The sequence below is a fragment of the Theropithecus gelada genome, chromosome 3, assembly GCF_003255815.1.
Source record: "Theropithecus gelada isolate Dixy chromosome 3, Tgel_1.0, whole genome shotgun sequence".
Lineage (NCBI taxonomy): Eukaryota > Metazoa > Chordata > Mammalia > Primates > Cercopithecidae > Theropithecus > Theropithecus gelada.
Genome location: NC_037670.1, coordinates 29,250,627 through 29,268,969, shown reverse-complemented (window position 1 = coordinate 29,268,969; position 18,343 = coordinate 29,250,627). Strand labels below are relative to the sequence as shown.

The 18,343-nt window shown below is 43.4% G+C and overlaps 2 protein-coding genes across 13 annotated transcripts in view; one reads left to right on the top strand and one right to left on the bottom strand.

Moving 5' to 3' along the window:
• Positions 1-6,578, bottom strand: part of GART (phosphoribosylglycinamide formyltransferase, phosphoribosylglycinamide synthetase, phosphoribosylaminoimidazole synthetase) — a 38,197-nt gene extending 31,619 nt beyond the window's left edge. For 2 of the 6 annotated variants that reach the window (XM_025379973.1, XM_025379978.1), the window contains exons 1-2: positions 5,716-6,578; positions 2,830-3,015 (exon numbers count right to left, since the gene is read on the bottom strand). In XM_025379973.1, coding sequence (XP_025235758.1) covers positions 2,830-2,974 — 145 coding nt within the window. In that variant the 5' untranslated portion in view covers positions 2,975-3,015; positions 5,716-6,578. The other 4 variants (XM_025379977.1, XM_025379974.1, XM_025379976.1 and 1 more) reach the window with 4 other exon arrangements.
• Positions 6,579-6,683: 105 nt separating this feature from the next.
• The window catches only part of SON (SON DNA binding protein), a 34,061-nt gene continuing 22,401 nt past the window's right edge, over positions 6,684-18,343 (top strand). For 6 of the 7 annotated variants that reach the window (XR_003118623.1, XM_025379966.1, XM_025379967.1 and 3 more), the window contains exons 1-3: positions 6,684-6,815; positions 9,851-10,017; positions 12,288-18,203. Coding sequence is in view for 6 of the 7 variants with exons in the window: in XM_025379966.1 (XP_025235751.1) it covers positions 6,739-6,815; positions 9,851-10,017; positions 12,288-18,203 (6,160 nt within the window). In the remaining variant the exon portion in view is untranslated. The remainder of the gene's footprint in view (positions 6,816-9,850; positions 10,018-12,287; positions 18,204-18,343) is intronic. The other variant, XM_025379972.1, reaches the window with a different exon arrangement.

Sequence of the window (18,343 nt, the reverse complement as noted above, 5' to 3'; positions counted from 1 at the left end):
AGTCTGCAAATACTCTGCCATTGGTAGAGTGCAAGAAGTGATATTTGTGAGGTACAGTTGTCCCTCCTTATCCTTGGAAGACACATTCTAAGACCCCAGTGGATGCCTGAAACCACAGTGCTGAACCCTATATATAATATGTTTTTTCCTATATATAAATACCTATGATAAAGTTTAATTTACAAATTACGCACAGTAAGAGATTAACTATCACTAATACTAAAATAGAACAATTATAACTATATGCCAGCATCAGCTTTGGAGCCATTATTAAGTAAAACAGGGTTACCTGAGCACGTGCACTGAGATAACATGATAGTCAATCTGATAACCGACAGGGTGACTAAGTAACAACGTGGATATGCTGGACAACAAGATTCACCTATCAGGTTGGACGGCACAAAATTTCATCATGCTATGCTAGACTGGTGTGCAATGTAAAATTTATGAATTATTTCTGAAATTTTCCATTGAATATTTTTGGACTACAGCTGACTGTGGGTAACTGAAACTGTGGAAAGTGAAATTGTGGATAGGCTGGTGACTACTGTATAGGGTCCAAGTCCAGAAAAGGTAGGGTCCTCAATCTGTAGCAACTACCTGACTGTGATTAGGATGGAGTACCATGCACTTTGGATTAGTGGTCCTGAACACAACTAGGCTGAGCAGGGTCAACTATATCAGTATAGAAGAGGGCAACAAGAGGTCTCTTAGTAGTCTTACAAGACTACTTGTAGTAGTCTCATGACAATCTTAAGAGATTTTGACGGGCTGGCCTGTATGACCTCAATTGCACATAAACTGTCCCAATTCTCTAATAAACAGATATAATACCTCACCCCTAGAACTAAGATCCCAGAAAAGGAGGTATTTTCCAATTTGTCTTTTTCTTATTCTTTTTGGTCTTATATACATGCCACTATCCTCTCACAGTTTGTGGCTTGCTAGGTCCATGCTCTTTTTTCCATAAATACTATGTGCCACATAGGGAACTAAGCACTGTGTACACCATGCAAAACAAGACAGACAAGTTCCTTGCCCTCATGGAGCTTACATTCTAGAGATTATATTCTAGTGGGGGAAAAGAACATAGGACACAGACAATAGTGAGGTAAAAACAAACACAGATATTCATGATCATAAACAAATGAAATGGGGATGGACACTTGCTTTTAGTAGGAAACTGTAGGAGAGATATAATTAAGGAGGCTAACATTTTAGTGGAACTCTGAATAATGAGACAGTCATGGTAAAGGGTGGGAACAAATATAAAGTCCAAGGCAGCAAGCTTCTGCTTGGGAAACTGGTAGGACAGCATTGATAGGGTACATTGAAAAGAGAAAAAGGGATATAAAAGATCAGGCTGGAAGAGCAGGCAGAACACAGACTGCACGAAGGGCTTTGTAAGGCATGGAAAGGAGTTTGAGTTTTATTCTAAGTATTATTAGAGTACTGAGGAGTTTCTGAAGCCACTGACAAGCTTAATGTAGGATATGAACTGACCATTTTTTCATTTTTGTCAATTAAGAGATAAGGGTGGAGGCCGGGCACGGTGGCTCATGCCTGTAATCCCAGCACTTTGGGAGGCCGAGGCGGGCAGATCACCTGAGGTCAGGAGTTGGAGACCAGCCTGATGAACATAGTGAAACCCGGTCTCTACCAAAAATACAAAAAATTAGGCAGGTGTGGCGGCATGTGCCAGCTACTCGGGAGACTGAGGCAGAAGAATCGCTTGAACTCAGGAGCCAGAGGTTGCAGTGAGCTGAGATCATGCTACTACACGCCAGTATGGGTGACAGAGTGAGACTCTGTCTCAAAAAAAAAAAAGAGAGAGAGAGAGAGATAAGGGTTGAGATCTATCTATTAGAGTTACAACTATTAAAAACTTTGTTTTTTGAGACACGGTCTCTCTTACTCTGTTGCCCTGGCTGTAGTGTAGTGGCAAGATCACAGCTCACTACAGTCTTGACCTCCTGGGTACAAGCAATCCTCCCACCTCAGCCTCCGAAGTAGCTGGCACTACAGATGGGCACCACCATGCCTGGCTAATTTTTGTATTTTTTTTGTAGAGATCGGGTCTCACTACGTTGCCCAGGCTGGTCTCAAACTCCTGGGCTCAAGAAATCCTTCTACCTTGGCTTCCCAAAGCGCTGGGATTATAGGTGTGAGCCACTGCACGTGGCCAGAAAGTTGTATTTAATAGCAATACTAAACTTTTCATGTACAAAAATACACATCAAAAATGCCTTTAATCTGTATTAGGCACTTATTACTTTTCCAATGGATGTGTTTTATCAGGTTTACAACAGTTTAAGATAAGGAAATGCCATATTCTGAACAATAGGTTACCTTAACTTTATAACATATGACAAGCATTCAAATTACCAAATAAATTTTAAGGTCAAGGAAAGCACTCAACCCTGAATAGCAATCTACATTTTATTTTATTTTATTTTTTGAGACAGAGTCTTGCTCTGTCGCCCAGGCTGGAGTGCAGTGGCGTGATCTCGGCTTACTGCAAGCTCCGCCCCCTGGGTTCACACCATTCTCCTGCCTCAGCCTCCCAAGTAGCTGGGACTACAGGAGCCGCCACCACGCCCAGCTAATTTTTTGTACTTTTAGTAAAGATGGGGTTTCACTGTATTAGCCAGGATGGTCTGGATCTCCTGACCTCATGATCCACCCGTCTCGGCCTCCCAAAGTGCTGGGATTACAGGCATGAGCCACTGTGCCTGGCCTATCTTTATTATCATAAAGCACAGATATGGTTGACAGCATACCATTAATAACAAATCATAACAATTACTCCCCACTTTAAAACATGATTACCGTTATTTGAAATCTTTTCAGAGCAGGCAGTGCCTGCGTTTCCTGGGGCAACCAACACTTGTTTGACATGATGAGACTGTGCAAGTTTCCAGGCCAGCGTATGTTCCCTTCCTCCACTGCCAATTATAAGTACTCGGGCTGCCATTGCTCTGTCTGTAAAGCAGAAATTCCAAAGGAAAATGAAACCTGCAGAAAGAAAACCACAGTTGGTATCTTAGGATGCACATTTTAGAAACCCAGGGATGGGCATGGGGGCTCATGCCTGTAACCCCAGCACTTTGGGAGGCCGAGGCAGGTGGATCATTGAGGTCAGGAGTTTGAGACCAGCCTTGGCCAACATGGCAGAGCCTCATCTCTACTAAAATATAAAAATTAGCCAGGCATGGTGGCGGGTGCCTGTAAATCCCAGCTACTCAGGAGGCCAAGGCAGGAGAATTGCTTGAACCTAGTAGGCAGAAATCGCAGTGAACCAGGATCACGCCACTACACTCCAGCCTGGGCAACGTAGCAAGACTCCACCTCAACAAAAAAAAAAAAAAAAAGAAAGAAAGAAATCCAGATTTGTAAATATAATTTAAGTAATCATTTGTACTCATACAAATTACATTTTCATCCAATGATTCATTTTTGAAAAACTGGGATTGCTAATTTGAGAAATATGACTGTGGTCACAAGGGTAAGGGAGGTATTTCAAAAAGAAGGCAGGCTGGCCTAGAGAGTTAGGTTAAGGAGTCAAATGATGACTCTCAGCTCCTTATGTGATAATCTCCCTTCTCTGGGCTTCACTTCAAAAAGATTTAATAATCATCATGCCTTACTTATGAAATGAATCTTCATGTTTTAGACTCAAAGTGTATTACAAAATATCAATTTTTAAACCTTGAAATCTTAACGATAATCAGATTATCATAAATTGAAGGATATACTGAAAACGGGTAACCAACTTTACACAAAAAGGGCCACATGGTTCTGTCAAACTACCCGACTCAGCCACCTTAGCAGGAAAGCAACCAAATATAATACATAAATGAATCAATGTGCCAATGTCCAGGAAAACTTAATTGACCCATAAACAGGCAGTGGGCCAGAGGTCACTGTTGCCTATCAGTACTTTAAGTAGTAGGAAACCATCAAAGGTTTGTAACAAATAAGCATGACTCGCTTTCAATACAACTTTATGTACGGATACTATAATTTGAATTTCATAAAATTTTCACATGTCACAAAAACCTCATTTATTTCCTGTTCTTTTTCTCAATCATTCATATCTGGTGAGCTGTACAAAAGCAGGCAGCAGCAGGATTTGGTATGTGGGCCATAGTTTGCTGATTCCTAATTCAAATAGTACAATATGCTAGAAAATTGAGAGAGAAGGCAAAAATCAAATTACAACTCATTTCGCTTTAGTTCTGGCACCTGAGACTTAGAAGGATGGATACAACAGCAGTGTAACCTAGGAGATTAACTGAAATGGTATTTATAAATAAGCACAATCTAGCACTCAGCAGTAGTAAATGTTAACTTGTTACATTTACTTACCACAAGGCAAACTGGTAACAGAAAAAGAAAATTGAAAACTTCTTTTGATGATGTTGGGATTACATATATTAAGAAAAATGTAAGCTGACAATATATACAACTAACATTTTTTGAGCACTTACCTTGGGCAGGGTAAAATGCTTGTCATGAAAGAATCCTATGAAGGATATACTATGACTATCACATATTTGCAGATAAGACAAGGAGGCCCAGATAGGTAAATAACTTGCTGGAGGTCACACAGGTAAGGGGGTAGAGCCTAACAGAAACAATTTTGCTTCAGATTCTCTCAAGTGAAACGATGATCATTAAAAATTTGAGAAAGGAAAAAAAACCCTGTTAAATTACAGTCTCGGAAGGAAAAGCTATTTTAGTGTAATGGGAAAACACATTTTACTTGCCATGCGTATCTGAAATAAACAGTTTTTTGGTTTTTTTTTTTAGACAGAGTCTCGCTCTGTCGACCAGGCTGCCGGGCAGTGGCGTGATCTCGGCTCACTGCAACCTCAGCCTCCCGAGTTCAAGCGATTCTCCTGCCTCATAGCCTCCCAAGTAGCTGAGATTACAGGAGTGCGCCGCCACGCCTGGCCAATTTTTGTATTTTTAGTAGCGACGGGGTTTCACTATGTTGGCCAGGCTGATCTCAAACTCCTGACCTCCAGTGGTCAATCCACCTTGGCCTCTCAAAGTGCTGGAATTATATCACATACGGCCAGAAACAAACAGATGTTTAAATCTAGAGCAAATGTTACATCTTTAGTTTGAATACACTAGTAGAGTGGGAAAATTCTCCTGTTTAATGAAAACAGCGTTACGACCCAGTAGTGAGGACGCCTGGGCTCCAGAGTCACACACAGCGCCTTGGCCTGGGTAGAAACCCTGCCCCACACTAGCAGGGAGACTCTGGGGGACTTCACTAACCTTGGGCCTCATTCATCAGAATGGGTAACATAAAGAGAATAAGACAGGCAAATAAAGCCACATCGGAGGATAGGGAGAATAAAGCAGAAACCAATTACAAAATTAACCAAGTAATCTGTTAGAGACAACGGGTGCATAAAGAGAAAATCTGACAAAGTACACCAATTTAGGGTTATGTTCTAAAAATGCATAAAGACACAAAAAGGCCTTGACATCTTAGAAAACAGGAAGAGTAAAAGAGCAAACAGAAACTTCGCCTAACAGTAACAAGTGAAAAGCACATGGTCAACCCCCACCCACCGCATTTACAAACAACACGAAAATTTCTACAAACCAGTTTCTACGGTTTCACTCAGTTCCCGATCTTAAATCCCCAAACCAAAGCCTAAGCGCGCTCTGTGTAAAAGCTGAGGGGGCTTTACGCACCGACACCAGGCTGCCACCTGGCTCCAGCTCACCCGCTCGCCGGAAGTGGGCCCACTGGGACCGGCGCGGGACCAGCGCGGGACCAGCTCGGCACCGCCCCTCACCGCCCCGCCCCGCGGCGGCTTCCCTGCCCCATTGGTCCGCGCGGCCCTGGGTCTCCGCGGCGAGCATCTAGTGATTCCCTCCCGCCCTGGGCGCGGCCTGACTGCTCCCCAGCCAAGACACCCAAGCCCTAGCACGTTCATAATGTGACAGTGGTATGGGGTGCCACGCAGTGTTTCCAGGAGCTCCGAGGGGGAGCGCCAAAATGCTAAACCCATTCTTAGCCAATTGTGCACCAATCACGAGTCAGAGCTGACCAGCTACCGCGGAAAAATCTCGTGACACGCCTGACTCCTGATGAGAGTAAAATAAACCAGGCTTTGAATGCCGGTCACTTAGGACATCCGGCCTAAAATGAGGCTGGTTATACGACGCACTGGGGGAGACACAGGGCTACAGCCAGTTCTTCCTTCGCATCCCAGCGGGGGCGGGGGCTGAAAAATTTTCTCCCGGATGCATATCCCTGTCGAAACTGAACTTGGCGCCACCTGCGAGCGCCTGGAAGCCCTATGTTAAACACTGGGTTGCCCTTCTTGCTCCTCTTCCTCCTGGCCTTTAATCTCAGGCGCTTAGCAAGCCTCTTAAGGCTTCCAAACACTGCTGGGTACTGACAACTTAGGCGGACACAGTCGCCTCAAGAGAGACGGCTCCTGTAATGGCGCCTGCGTCAGACACTAACATGGCGGACATAGTCGTGCGCGGCGCAAACGTCAGCACCTCTACCCCAGCCGCTCAGAAACAGCGGAGGAGAGCAGGGCCGTGCTCACTGATTGGTCCCTCGGTGGAGCGGGCCGGACCGGGCGTTCCCTTTGGAGCCAATCAGAAAGGCGAGAGACCGAATTGGCCGCTGCGCCTCCTCCCGAGGCATGCTGGGAGCCTGGAGGACTAGCGAGGAGGAGTTGAGAGAACGGAGCGGACGCCATGGCGACCAACATCGAGCAGATTTTTAGGTCTTTCGTGGTCAGCAAATTCCGGGAAATTCAACAGGAGCTTTCCAGGTAAACGCCTCCCAGATTCTTCTGCTCCCAGCGGACCGTTAGGGCCTCACCTAGCCTTCTTTGGCATCTTTCTTCGGAGACGCCGTCGTTCCTCGGCTCAGGCCCCGCCTGGGCCTGGGATCCATTTTCCGGGCCCCCCCCAACCGCCCCCCCAGCCGCTCCCTTCCTTTCCCCTCGAGGAACTTCGCCTTTTCCGAGGTAACCCCAGACTCCCTGTTTTAGAACCGAGTTAAGATGCTCACCCTTCTCCCCTGTTTGGTTCCCCCCTGCCGTTTAGCTACTCGTAGGCCCGGTTGTCCGCCAGGGACGGGCCTAGTTCCTTCCTCAGCTCCTCCTCCGCCGCCGCGTATCCCCTCCCCCTCTCCGCCTCCGCGGATTTTGCCGGCCGGTGCCTATGACCGGAAAGGGTCTCTAACGGCCGTTTCTTGAGTAATCTTAAATCCTCTTTATTATTGCGAGCTTCAGAGCGCTTGGGGGTCTGGATCTATTAATAAGATTATTCGGAGCCTAGTGTCCTGTAGTGTCTATCAGCCGTTCTAATAGTTAAATGTTTCAATTAAAACTAACTCAAACTAATATTTGCTACTTTGTTAAAATACTCGAGATGACGATGGAAGGGGACTTTGAAATGGTAGTGATTAATTACAGCAAGTGAAAGTGGACTTTGTGTGTAGGTCTGTTATTTTCTTGCTACCCCTGCCCCAGTTGACACGCTATTTTTGTCGTTGCTGGCAGACTTTACATAATTTGCGCTTGGCTTCACAAAATTTGAAGGCGAAGAGGTTGTTAAAGAAATGGTTGTTTAGTCAGGAAAATAGTGTATCATGTTCAGCGGTTGTCTTTCGGTATTAGCTTTGTGTAAGATACTCAGTTCTTTAAAGTACAGAGGTAGGAAAGAGATCTTGAAACGTAAATGTTCCGAGTTCGAATGTTTTTAATTGTATTTTAAAAGTTGAGTGCAAGAGCAGTACGTGAATTTGAAAATGGGCCGAAAACCAGTTGTAAGTGCCCAAAGTAATACAGGATTATTAGGGCAATGATGTATTATTGCTAGAATCATCACTTTTGCAGAATGTTTTGTTTTTTAAGTGGAAATAGATCCACTCACATTGCTTTTTAAATATCTGTGATATTGCTAGTAGTGTTTTAGGATGAGAAGAGACCCGAGCTTAGAGAATATAATTTTCCTGACAAATCTTGCTGGATGCTTTAAGTAGTTGTTTGCTTAGTTTAACAAGCTGTGTTTTTGTAGCTTTTAAAAGCTAGTCTTTCCTTTAGAAAATGAGTGTTTTATTATAGAGAATTTAGAAGAAATGAAAAAGAAAAGAAAAAACTCACATTATTGATATTCTTATGTCCTTTCCCCCCCATGTATTGTGTGATATGTGATCATCTTGTATTGATCATTTTTCCAGCTAATACGTTGTTAACAAGTTTGTCCCTCCCATTCTGTCTTTTGGACTTCTTCATGGCTGCATAGAATCCCGTTGTAGGAATATATTGTTGCATATTTAGGTGGTTTGAAATTTTCATTGCTTTTCAGTAAATGCAGTTAACAGTTGGTAGCTTTAAGATGAAATCATTACTTCCTTGTAGATTAACTTTTAAAACCATAATTACTTTTCTGATTTTCAGATTTGTCATAATTATGTATAAGTGCTTAGGAAAATTGTAAAATAAAGTGCTACAGAAAAGAATATCTGAAAATAATAGTAGACGAAGCACTTTATTACTAGAGGAAATATGCAGTTTCTCTTCAAGCAACACACAATGCATTATCAGTCTGCAAACAAGTTTTTGATTATTTGCCATTTCAGTGAGCTATTTTTTTTCTCATCTGCTTTTATGTAAATTAGAGTATTGAGGCTGACAGATAGTTAAAACAAGTTATCGAACTTCTGTTATAGATGGTGTGTAAGAATATGGCCTCTGGTTTGAGTACCAGCTTCACCTCTTAGTAGCTGTGTGACCTTCAGCTAAGTTTCTTCATTTATAAAAGAATAATAGTGGTGATCTTAGAGTTGTGTTAGGATTAAATGAGTTAATGTAGAACAGTATGACACTAGCTAGTAGTCAATAAATGTTAATTAATATAATTGTAATTATACAATTCATTGTATTAGAAAACCAGATGTTCCTTGATAACATTTAGGTAACTCCTGAATTTTTTTTGGTTTTTCATCATTCAGACTTTTATCAGGTAGTGAAGCATAATTGTTTTATGTGTTTTCATTTAGCTAAAATTGAAGTTAAAATCAAACTGTTGCTGAAATTATTTGATTTTTCAAAATTTTGCAAAGTCACACGAAAATAGTAGAAATTACTGGGCGAATGACATGTTCTTACCTATTTAAAGATTTCTCTGGCCCTGTGAATGGAAAATGTGTTAAGCCATCTATGCTTTTACTATTGGTATAAATGCCACTTGTTTTATGTGAGTTTTTTAAACCACGGTTCTTGATAATTGTGTAAAAATTACATAAATTATTTTCCTTTTTAAGTTTAGTGGCATTTCAATAACAATGTAAGCCTGGACAGAGGTTACAGGTTACCCTTTTTATTCAGTGTTCCTGTGGCTAGCTTTTGTGTTCCTTGATACTATTGATGGTGATTGTGATTTATGCACAGGTGTGGCTTTAATGTAGCCATGGTTTCTACCATAATGTTAGGCCTTTTGATTTATGACTGGGCTCTTATTAATTTTTCTCCCCTGAGAGAAATATATGGGCAACCCAAAAGCCTAAAGTTAGATTTCTGAATTTATTTTGTTTAAATAAGAGTGTACTTAGAAACCTGTTTTAAAGAGTTTTTCTTAGTTTTCATAGTTCTGAAAACTTTAATTGTATAAAGTGAAATGTCCTAAATATAAGTAGATCCTGTTAAGGATGCATTATTAGTGGTGAATATCTAAAATAGGAAAAAGGTAAAATGTCTGACCGTCAGTACAACATATGATTATTGTAATTAATTGGATTACTCTTTTTATTAATGGTATGACAAAATATTAATGAATTTCGATAACTTTTCATGTCAAGTGGAAGGAATGAAGGCCAGCTGAATGGTGAAACAAATACACCCATTGAAGGAAACCAGGCGGGTGATGCAGCTGCCTCTGCCAGGAGTCTACCAAATGAAGAAATAGTGCAGAAGATAGAGGAAGTACTTTCTGGGGTCTTAGATACAGAACTACGATATAAGCCAGGTAAGTTGGAGATAATTAACTGTCTCAAAAATTTTCTTTTAAGATTTTTTTGAAATTTGAAGGTTAATACTAGTGTTTGACCTTAGTATTTACGATATTTATTAAATTAAAAACTTCAGGCTGGGTGCAGTGGCTCATTCCTGTAATCCCAGCACTTTGGGAGGCTGAGGTGGGTGGATCACCTGAGGTCAGGAGTTCGAGACCAACCTGGCCAACATGGAGAAACCCCATCTCCACTAAAAATACAAAAATTAGCCGGGTGTGGTGGTGGGTGTCTGTAATCCCAGCTACTGGAAGCTGAGGCAGGAGAATCGCATGAACCCAGGAGGCGAAGGTTGCAGTGAGCTGAGATTTTTATTTTTATTTTTTGAAACTCCGTCTCAAAAAAAAAAATTCAGTAAATTTAAGCTTTTTAAAAATTGATTTAATGAAGATTTGCTTGTTTAAATTCTCCATACTTCCACTGAAACACAAACATTGATGTACTTATTTGCTCTGCTGGTAGATTACAATTTTTATCTTTGACTTAGTTTCAGTTTATTTGATTCAGTTTCTTAGTATCAGGAATTTGAGCATGCATTTTTATTAAACAGTTGCGTAAAAACATCCATCACACTTAAACTGCAGTGGATGAAGAGGAGTCATTGCTTGAATATTTAGCGTTTTTGGAATTGATTAATCATTGTTTAGAAATGAAGGATTTAACCACAAAAATAACAGTCATTACCTTGATTTAGTTCTGGAATCAAGTTTGTAATATGATTTGTCCTTCTCTTTTTTGGGGGGAACTTTAGCTGTGCTAAAGTAAATAAAGTTCATGACTCTAACAGACTTTAGCTATCCTTAGATTCATGACTCTAACAACCTTGATTGAAGTATAACTTAGCTAACATTTTGTATTATGAAACAATAGAAAATGATTAGTTTTGCTTCGGCCTATGTCAAGTGTTGATTTGTTGATTTATTTTTTTCTGTAGTCTTAATGGCTCAGATTTCTGATGAGCTTTTTTTTGGGATCCCTAAGATTTATCTAATTTGATACTGGCATTAGAGTAAATAAATCTCATTTGGTTGTTAAAGTTGAATACTCCCATCTGTTTAGGGTATGTAAATTCAGACCTTCTTAAGTTATAAATTAAGGACTAAGAATTTCCTCTCTAAAATCAGTATTTTCTAAAATAGAAACATTTAAAAAGTTATTTATTAGTGGTTTTAGAATAGTATTGGGGGAAAATGTTATTTTTATTAGAATGTGACAACATAGGCATAATAAGGTAAAATTTGAGTTCTCTGAATATTTTATATTTGTTGTTCAGATATTTTTATACTCTGTAGAAGCAATCACTAACCTTTGCTGAAAGCTTATTCTGTGCCAGGCATTGTTTGATGTACTTTGCATGTTTTAACTCACTTTATCCTCTAACTCTAGAAGACACAACATGTGTGTCAGTAATTTGGCCAAGACCATTAACCTAGTAGTGATGATTGAGGATTCAAAAGTGGCAGTCTGTTTCAGAGCCAGTGCTGTATTGCTTCCTGTGTAAACAAGGGTTACTAATCGCAAAAATTATATTATGTGGGTATTTTTAATAGGAATGGTAGCAACTAATAACATGAAATATATTCCTTGACGAAAGTAGTTTAAAAGTAATTTTGCTATAATTTGAGAGCTGGAGGAAATAATTATTTTATAGAATTTCGTGAAACATATCTTAATGTAATTCAAAGTAAGTTTTGGTGTTAAACTAATAATTTATTTTTAAACCAGGCATTAGTTGTGGAAAGAAGTATCAGAAAAGTAGCGGTCTCCAGGATGTTTTATGAAAAATAGTTTATTGGGTAACTTTTAATTTAACGTGAGGTGTTCTACTATGAGTTTTTTTTTTTTGGACAGAGTCTTGCTCTGTTGCCCAGGCTGGAGTACAGTGGTGCAATCTCAGCTCACTGCAACCTCCACCTGCTAGGTTCAAGTGATTCTCCCGCCTCAGCCTCCCAAATAGCTGGGACTACAGGTGCATGTCACCATGCCTGGCTAATTTTTGTATTTTCAGTAGAGACAGGGTTTCACCATGCTGGCCAGGCTGGTTTTGAACTCCTGACCTCGTGATTCACCTGCCTCAGCCTCTCAAAGTGCTGACATTACAGGTGTGAGCCACTGCACCTGGCCTGTACTACGGTATTTTAACATGGAATGTAAATATGGGCTTATATAATTTAATCTAACTCTAGTTTGGGGAATGTCTGACAAAATTAATTTCTATTACTTTCAGACTTGAAAGAGGCCTCCAGAAAAAGTAGATGTGTATCTGTACAAACAGATCCTACTGATGAAATTCCCACTAAAAAGTCAAAGAAGCATAAAAAGCATAAAAACAAAAAGAAGAAAAAGAAGAAAGAAAAGGAAAAAAAATATAAAAGACAGCCAGAAGAATCTGAGTCAAAGACGAAATCTCATCATGATGGGAACATAGATTTAGAATCTGATTCCTTTTTAAAGTTTGATTCTGAACCTTCAGCTATGGCGCTGGAGCTTCCTACAAGAGCATTTGGCCTGTCTGAGACCAATGAATCCCCTGCAGTTGTGCTAGAACCTCCTGTAGTATCAGTGGAGGTACCAGAGCCACACATCTTAGAAACTCTGAAGCCAGCTACAAAAACTGCAGAACTGTCAGTTGCATCTACATCAGTAATCTCAGAGCAGTCAGAGCAGTCTGTGGCAGTAACGCCAGAACCATCCATGACAAAGATTCTGGATTCCTTTGCAGCAGCACCAGTGCCTACTACAACAGTGGTGTTGAAGTCATCTGAGCCAGTCGTAACAATGTCAGTGGAGTATCAGATGAAGTCTGTGCTGAAATCTGTGGAGAGCACATCTCCAGAGCCATCCAAGATCATGTTGGTAGAGCCCCCAGTAGCAAAAGTGTTAGAGCCTTCAGAAACCCTTGTGGTATCATCAGAGACACCTACTGAGGTGTACCCTGAGCCAAGCACATCAACAACAATGGATTTTCCAGAGTCATCTGCAATTGAAGCGCTAAGATTGCCAGAGCAGCCTGTAGACGTACCATCGGAGATTGCAGATTCATCCATGACAAGACCGCAGGAGTTGCCGGAGCTGCCTAAGACCACAGCGTTGGAGCTGCAGGAGTCGTCGGTGGCCTCAGCGATGGAGTTGCCGGGGCCACCTGCGACCTCCATGCCGGAGTTGCAGGGGCCCCCTGTGACTCCAGTGCCGGAGTTACCTGGGCCCTCTGCTACCCCGGTGCCAGAGTTGCCAGGGCCCCTTTCTACCCCAGTGCCTGAGTTGCCAGGGCCCCCTGCGACAGCAGTGCCTGAGTTGCCAGGGCCCTCTGTGACACCAGTGCCACAGTTGTCGCAGGAATTGCCAGGGCTTCCAGCACCATCCATGGGGTTGGAGCCACCACAGGAGGTACCAGAGCCACCTGTGATGGCACAGGAGTTGCCAGGGCTGCCTTTGGTGACAGCAGCAGTAGAGTTGCCAGAGCAGCCTGCGGTAACAGTAGCAATGGAGTTGACCGAACAACCTGTGACGACGACAGAGTTGGAGCAGCCTGTGGGGATGACAACGGTGGAACATCCTGGGCATCCTGAGGTGACAACGGCAACAGGGTTGCTGGGGCAGCCTGAGGCAACGATGGTGCTGGAGTTGCCAGGACAGCCAGTGGCAACAACAGCGCTGGAGTTGCCGGGGCAGCCTTCGGTGACTGGGGTGCCAGAGTTGCCAGGGCTGCCTTCGGCAACTAGGGCACTGGAGTTGTCGGGGCAGCCTGTGGCAACTGGGGCACTAGAGTTGCCTGGGCCGCTCATGGCAGCTGGGGCACTGGAGTTCTCGGGGCAGTCTGGGGCAGCTGGAGCACTGGAGCTTTTGGGGCAGCCTCTGGCAACAGGGGTGCTGGAGTTGCCAGGGCAGCCTGGGGCGCCAGAGTTGCCTGGGCAGCCTGTGGCAACTGTGGCGCTGGAGATCTCTGTTCAGTCTGTGGTGACAACATCGGAGCTGTCAACGATGACCGTGTCGCAGTCCCTGGAGGTGCCCTCGACGACAGCGCTGGAATCCTATAATACGGTAGCACAGGAGCTGCCTACTACATTAGTGGGGGAGACTTCTGTAACAGTAGGCGTGGATCCCTTGATGGCCCCAGAATCCCATATATTAGCTTCTAACACCATGGAGACCCATATATTAGCATCCAACACCATGGACTCCCAAATGCTAGCGTCCAACACCATGGACTCCCAGATGCTAGCATCCAACACCATGGACTCCCAGATGTTAGCGTCTAGCACCATGGACTCCCAGATGTTAGCAACTAGTACCATGGACTCCCAAATGTTAGCAACTAGCTCCATGGACTCCCAGATGTTAGCAACTAGCACTATGGACTCCCAGATGTTAGCAACCAGTTCCATGGACTCCCAGATGTTAGCAACCAGCTCCATGGACTCCCAGATGTTAGCAACCAGCTCCATGGACTCCCAGATGTTAGCAACCAGCTCCATGGACTCCCAGATGTTAGCAACCAGCACCATGGATTCTCAGATGTTAGCAACCAGCACCATGGACTCCCAGATGTTAGCAACTAGCTCAATGGATTCCCAGATGTTAGCATCTGGCACTATGGACTCTCAAATGTTAGCTTCTGGCACCATGGATGCTCAGATGTTAGCGTCTGGTACCATGGATGCCCAGATGTTAGCGTCTAGTACCCAAGATTCTGCTATGTTGGGTTCAAAATCTCCTGATCCCTATAGGTTAGCTCAGGATCCTTACAGGTTAGCTCAGGATCCCTATAGGTTGGGCCATGACCCCTATAGATTAGGTCATGATGCTTACAGGTTAGGACAGGACCCTTATAGATTAGGCCATGATCCCTACAGACTAACTCCTGATCCCTATAGGATGTCACCTAGACCCTATAGGATAGCACCCAGGTCCTATAGAATAGCACCCAGGCCATATAGGTTAGCACCTAGACCCCTGATGTTAGCATCTAGACGTTCTATGATGATGTCCTATGCTGCAGAACGTTCCATGATGTCATCTTACGAACGCTCTATGATGTCTTATGAGCGGTCTATGATGTCCCCTATGGCTGAGCGCTCTATGATGTCAGCCTACGAGCGCTCTATGATGTCAGCCTATGAGCGCTCTATGATGTCCCCTATGGCTGAGCGCTCTATGATGTCAGCTTATGAACGCTCTATGATGTCAGCTTATGAACGCTCCATGATGTCCCCAATGGCTGATCGATCTATGATGTCCATGGGTGCCGACCGGTCTATGATGTCGTCATACTCTGCTGCTGACCGGTCTATGATGTCATCGTACTCTGCAGCTGACCGATCTATGATGTCATCTTATACTGCTGATCGTTCAATGATGTCTATGGCTGCTGATTCTTACACCGATTCTTACACTGACACATACACAGAGGCATATATGGTGCCACCTTTGCCTCCTGAAGAGCCCCCAACAATGCCACCGTTGCCACCTGAGGAGCCACCAATGACACCACCGTTGCCTCCTGAGGAACCACCAGAGGGTCCAGCATTGCCCACTGAGCAGTCAGCATTAACAGCTGAAAATACGTGGCCTGCAGAGGTGCCATCATTACCTTCTGAAGAGTCTGTATCGCAGCCTGAGCCTCCTGTGAGTCAAAGTGAGATTTCAGAGCCTTCAGCAGTGCCTACTGATTATTCAATGTCAGCATCAGATCCCTCAGTTTTAGTATCAGAGGCTACTGTGACTGTTCCAGAACCACCGCCAGAGCCAGAATCTTCAATTATATCAACACCTGTAGAGTCTGCGGTAGTAGCAGAAGAACATGAAGTTGTTCCAGAGAGACCAGTGACTTGTATGGTGTCTGAAACTCCCACAATGTCAGCTGAACCAACTGTGCTAGCATCAGAGCCTCCTGTTTTGTCAGAGACAGCAGAAACATTTGAATCCATGAGAGCCTCAGGATATGTTGCCTCAGAGGTATCTACATCCTTGTTGGAGCCAGCAGTAACTACTCCAGTGCTGGCAGAGAGCATTCTGGAGCCTCCAGCCATGGCTGTTCCAGAGTCTTCGGCTATGGCTGTCCTGGAGTCTTCGGCTGTGACCGTCCTGGAGTCTTCAACTGTGACCGTCCTGGAGTCTTCGACTGTGACTGTCCTGGAGCCTTCGGTTGTGACTGTCCCGGAGCCTCCTGTTGTGGCTGAGCCAGACTATATTACCATTCCTGTGCCAGTTGTTTCTGTGCTGGAGCCTTCTGTGCCTGTCTTGGAACCAGCGGTGTCAGTCCTTCAACCTTCTATGATTGTTTCAGAACCATCTGTTTCTGTCCAGGAGTCTACTGTGACAGTTTCAGAGCCTGCTGTCACTGTCTCAGAGCAGACTCAAGTAATACCAACTGAGGTGGCTATAGAGTCCACACCAATGATACTGGAATCTAGTATCATGTCATCACATGTTATGAAAGGAATTAATCTACCCTCTGGTGATCAAAATCTTGCTCCAGAGATTGGCATGCAGGAGATTCCTTTGCATTCAGGTGAAGAGCCACATGCTGAGGTACACCTGAAGAGTGACTCTTATGAAAGTGAACATGGTATAAATATAGACCTTAATATAAATAATCATTTAATTGCTAAAGAAATGGAACATAATACAGTGTGTGCTGCTAGTACTAGTCCTGTTGGGGAAATTGGTGAAGAGAAAATTTTGCCCACCAGTGAGACTAAACAGTGCACAGTATTGGATACCTACCCTGGTGTTAGTGAAGCTGATGCAGGAGAAACTCTATCTTCTACTGGTCCTCTTGCTCTGGAACCTGATGCAACAGGAACTAGTAAGGGTATTGAATTTATCACAACATCTACTCTCAGTTCAGTTAATAAATATGATATTGATGTATCTTTAACTACTCAAGATACTGAACATGACATGGTAATTTCCACCAGTCCTAGTGGTGGTAGTGAAGCTGACATTGAAGGGCCTTTGCCTGCTAAAGATATTCATCTTGATTTACCATCTAATAATAACCTTGTTAGTAAGGATACAGAAGAACCATTACCTGTAAAAGAGAGTGACCAGACGTTAGCAGCTCTGCTCAGCCCTAAAGAAAGTAGTGGAGGAGAAAAAGAAGTACCTCCCCCTCCTAAAGAGACACTGTCTGATTCAGGATTTTCTGCCAATATTGAGGATATTAATGAAGCAGATTTAGTGAGACCATTACTTCCTAAGGACATGGAACGTCTTACAAGCCTTAGAGCTGGCATTGAAGGACCTTTACTTGCAAGTGATGTTGGACGTGACAAATCTGCTGCCAGCCCGGTTGTAAGTAGTATGCCAGAAAGAGCTTCAGAGTCGTCTTCAGAGGAAAAAGATGATTATGAAATTTTTGTAAAAGTTAAGGACACTCATGAAAAAAGCAAGAAAAATAAGAACCGTGATAAGGGTGAGAAAGAGAAGAAAAGAGACTCTTCATTAAGATCTCGAAGTAAGCGTTCCAAGTCTTCTGAACACAAATCACGCAAGCGTACCAGTGAATCTCGTTCTCGGGCAAGGAAGAGATCATCTAAGTCCAAGTCTCATCGCTCTCAAACACGTTCACGGTCACGTTCAAGACGCAGGAGGAGGAGCAGCAGATCAAGATCAAAGTCTAGAGGAAGACGATCTGTATCAAAAGAGAAGCGCAAAAGATCTCCAAAGCACAGATCCAAGTCTAGGGAAAGGAAAAGAAAAAGATCAAGCTCCAGGGATAACCGAAAGACAGTTAGAGCTCGAAGTCGAACCCCAAGTCGCCGGAGTCGGAGTCATACTCCAAGTCGTCGACGAAGGTCTAGATCTGTGGGTAGGAGAAGGAGCTTTAGCATTTCCCCAAGCCGCCGGAGCCGCACCCCAAGCCGCCGCAGCCGTACCCCCAGCCGCCGGAGCCGCACCCCCAGCCGTCGAAGCCGTACCCCCAGCCGCCGGAGCCGCACCCCCAGTCGTCGGAGCCGCACCCCAAGCCGCCGGAGAAGATCGAGGTCTGTGGTAAGACGACGAAGCTTCAGTATCTCACCAGTCAGATTAAGGCGATCAAGAACACCCTTGAGAAGAAGGTTTAGCAGATCTCCCATCCGTCGTAAAAGATCCAGGTCTTCTGAACGAGGCAGATCACCCAAACGTCTGACAGATTTGGGTGAGTCATTTTAAAATTTAATGGGATGGTGGTAGAAAATGTTTTAAACCTTAATTTTTTCTGATCTTGAGTCAAGTGAAATATTTACTTACTGGTTTAGGATCAATGTTTCTGTCTTTAAGTTTTTATGATTAAATGGT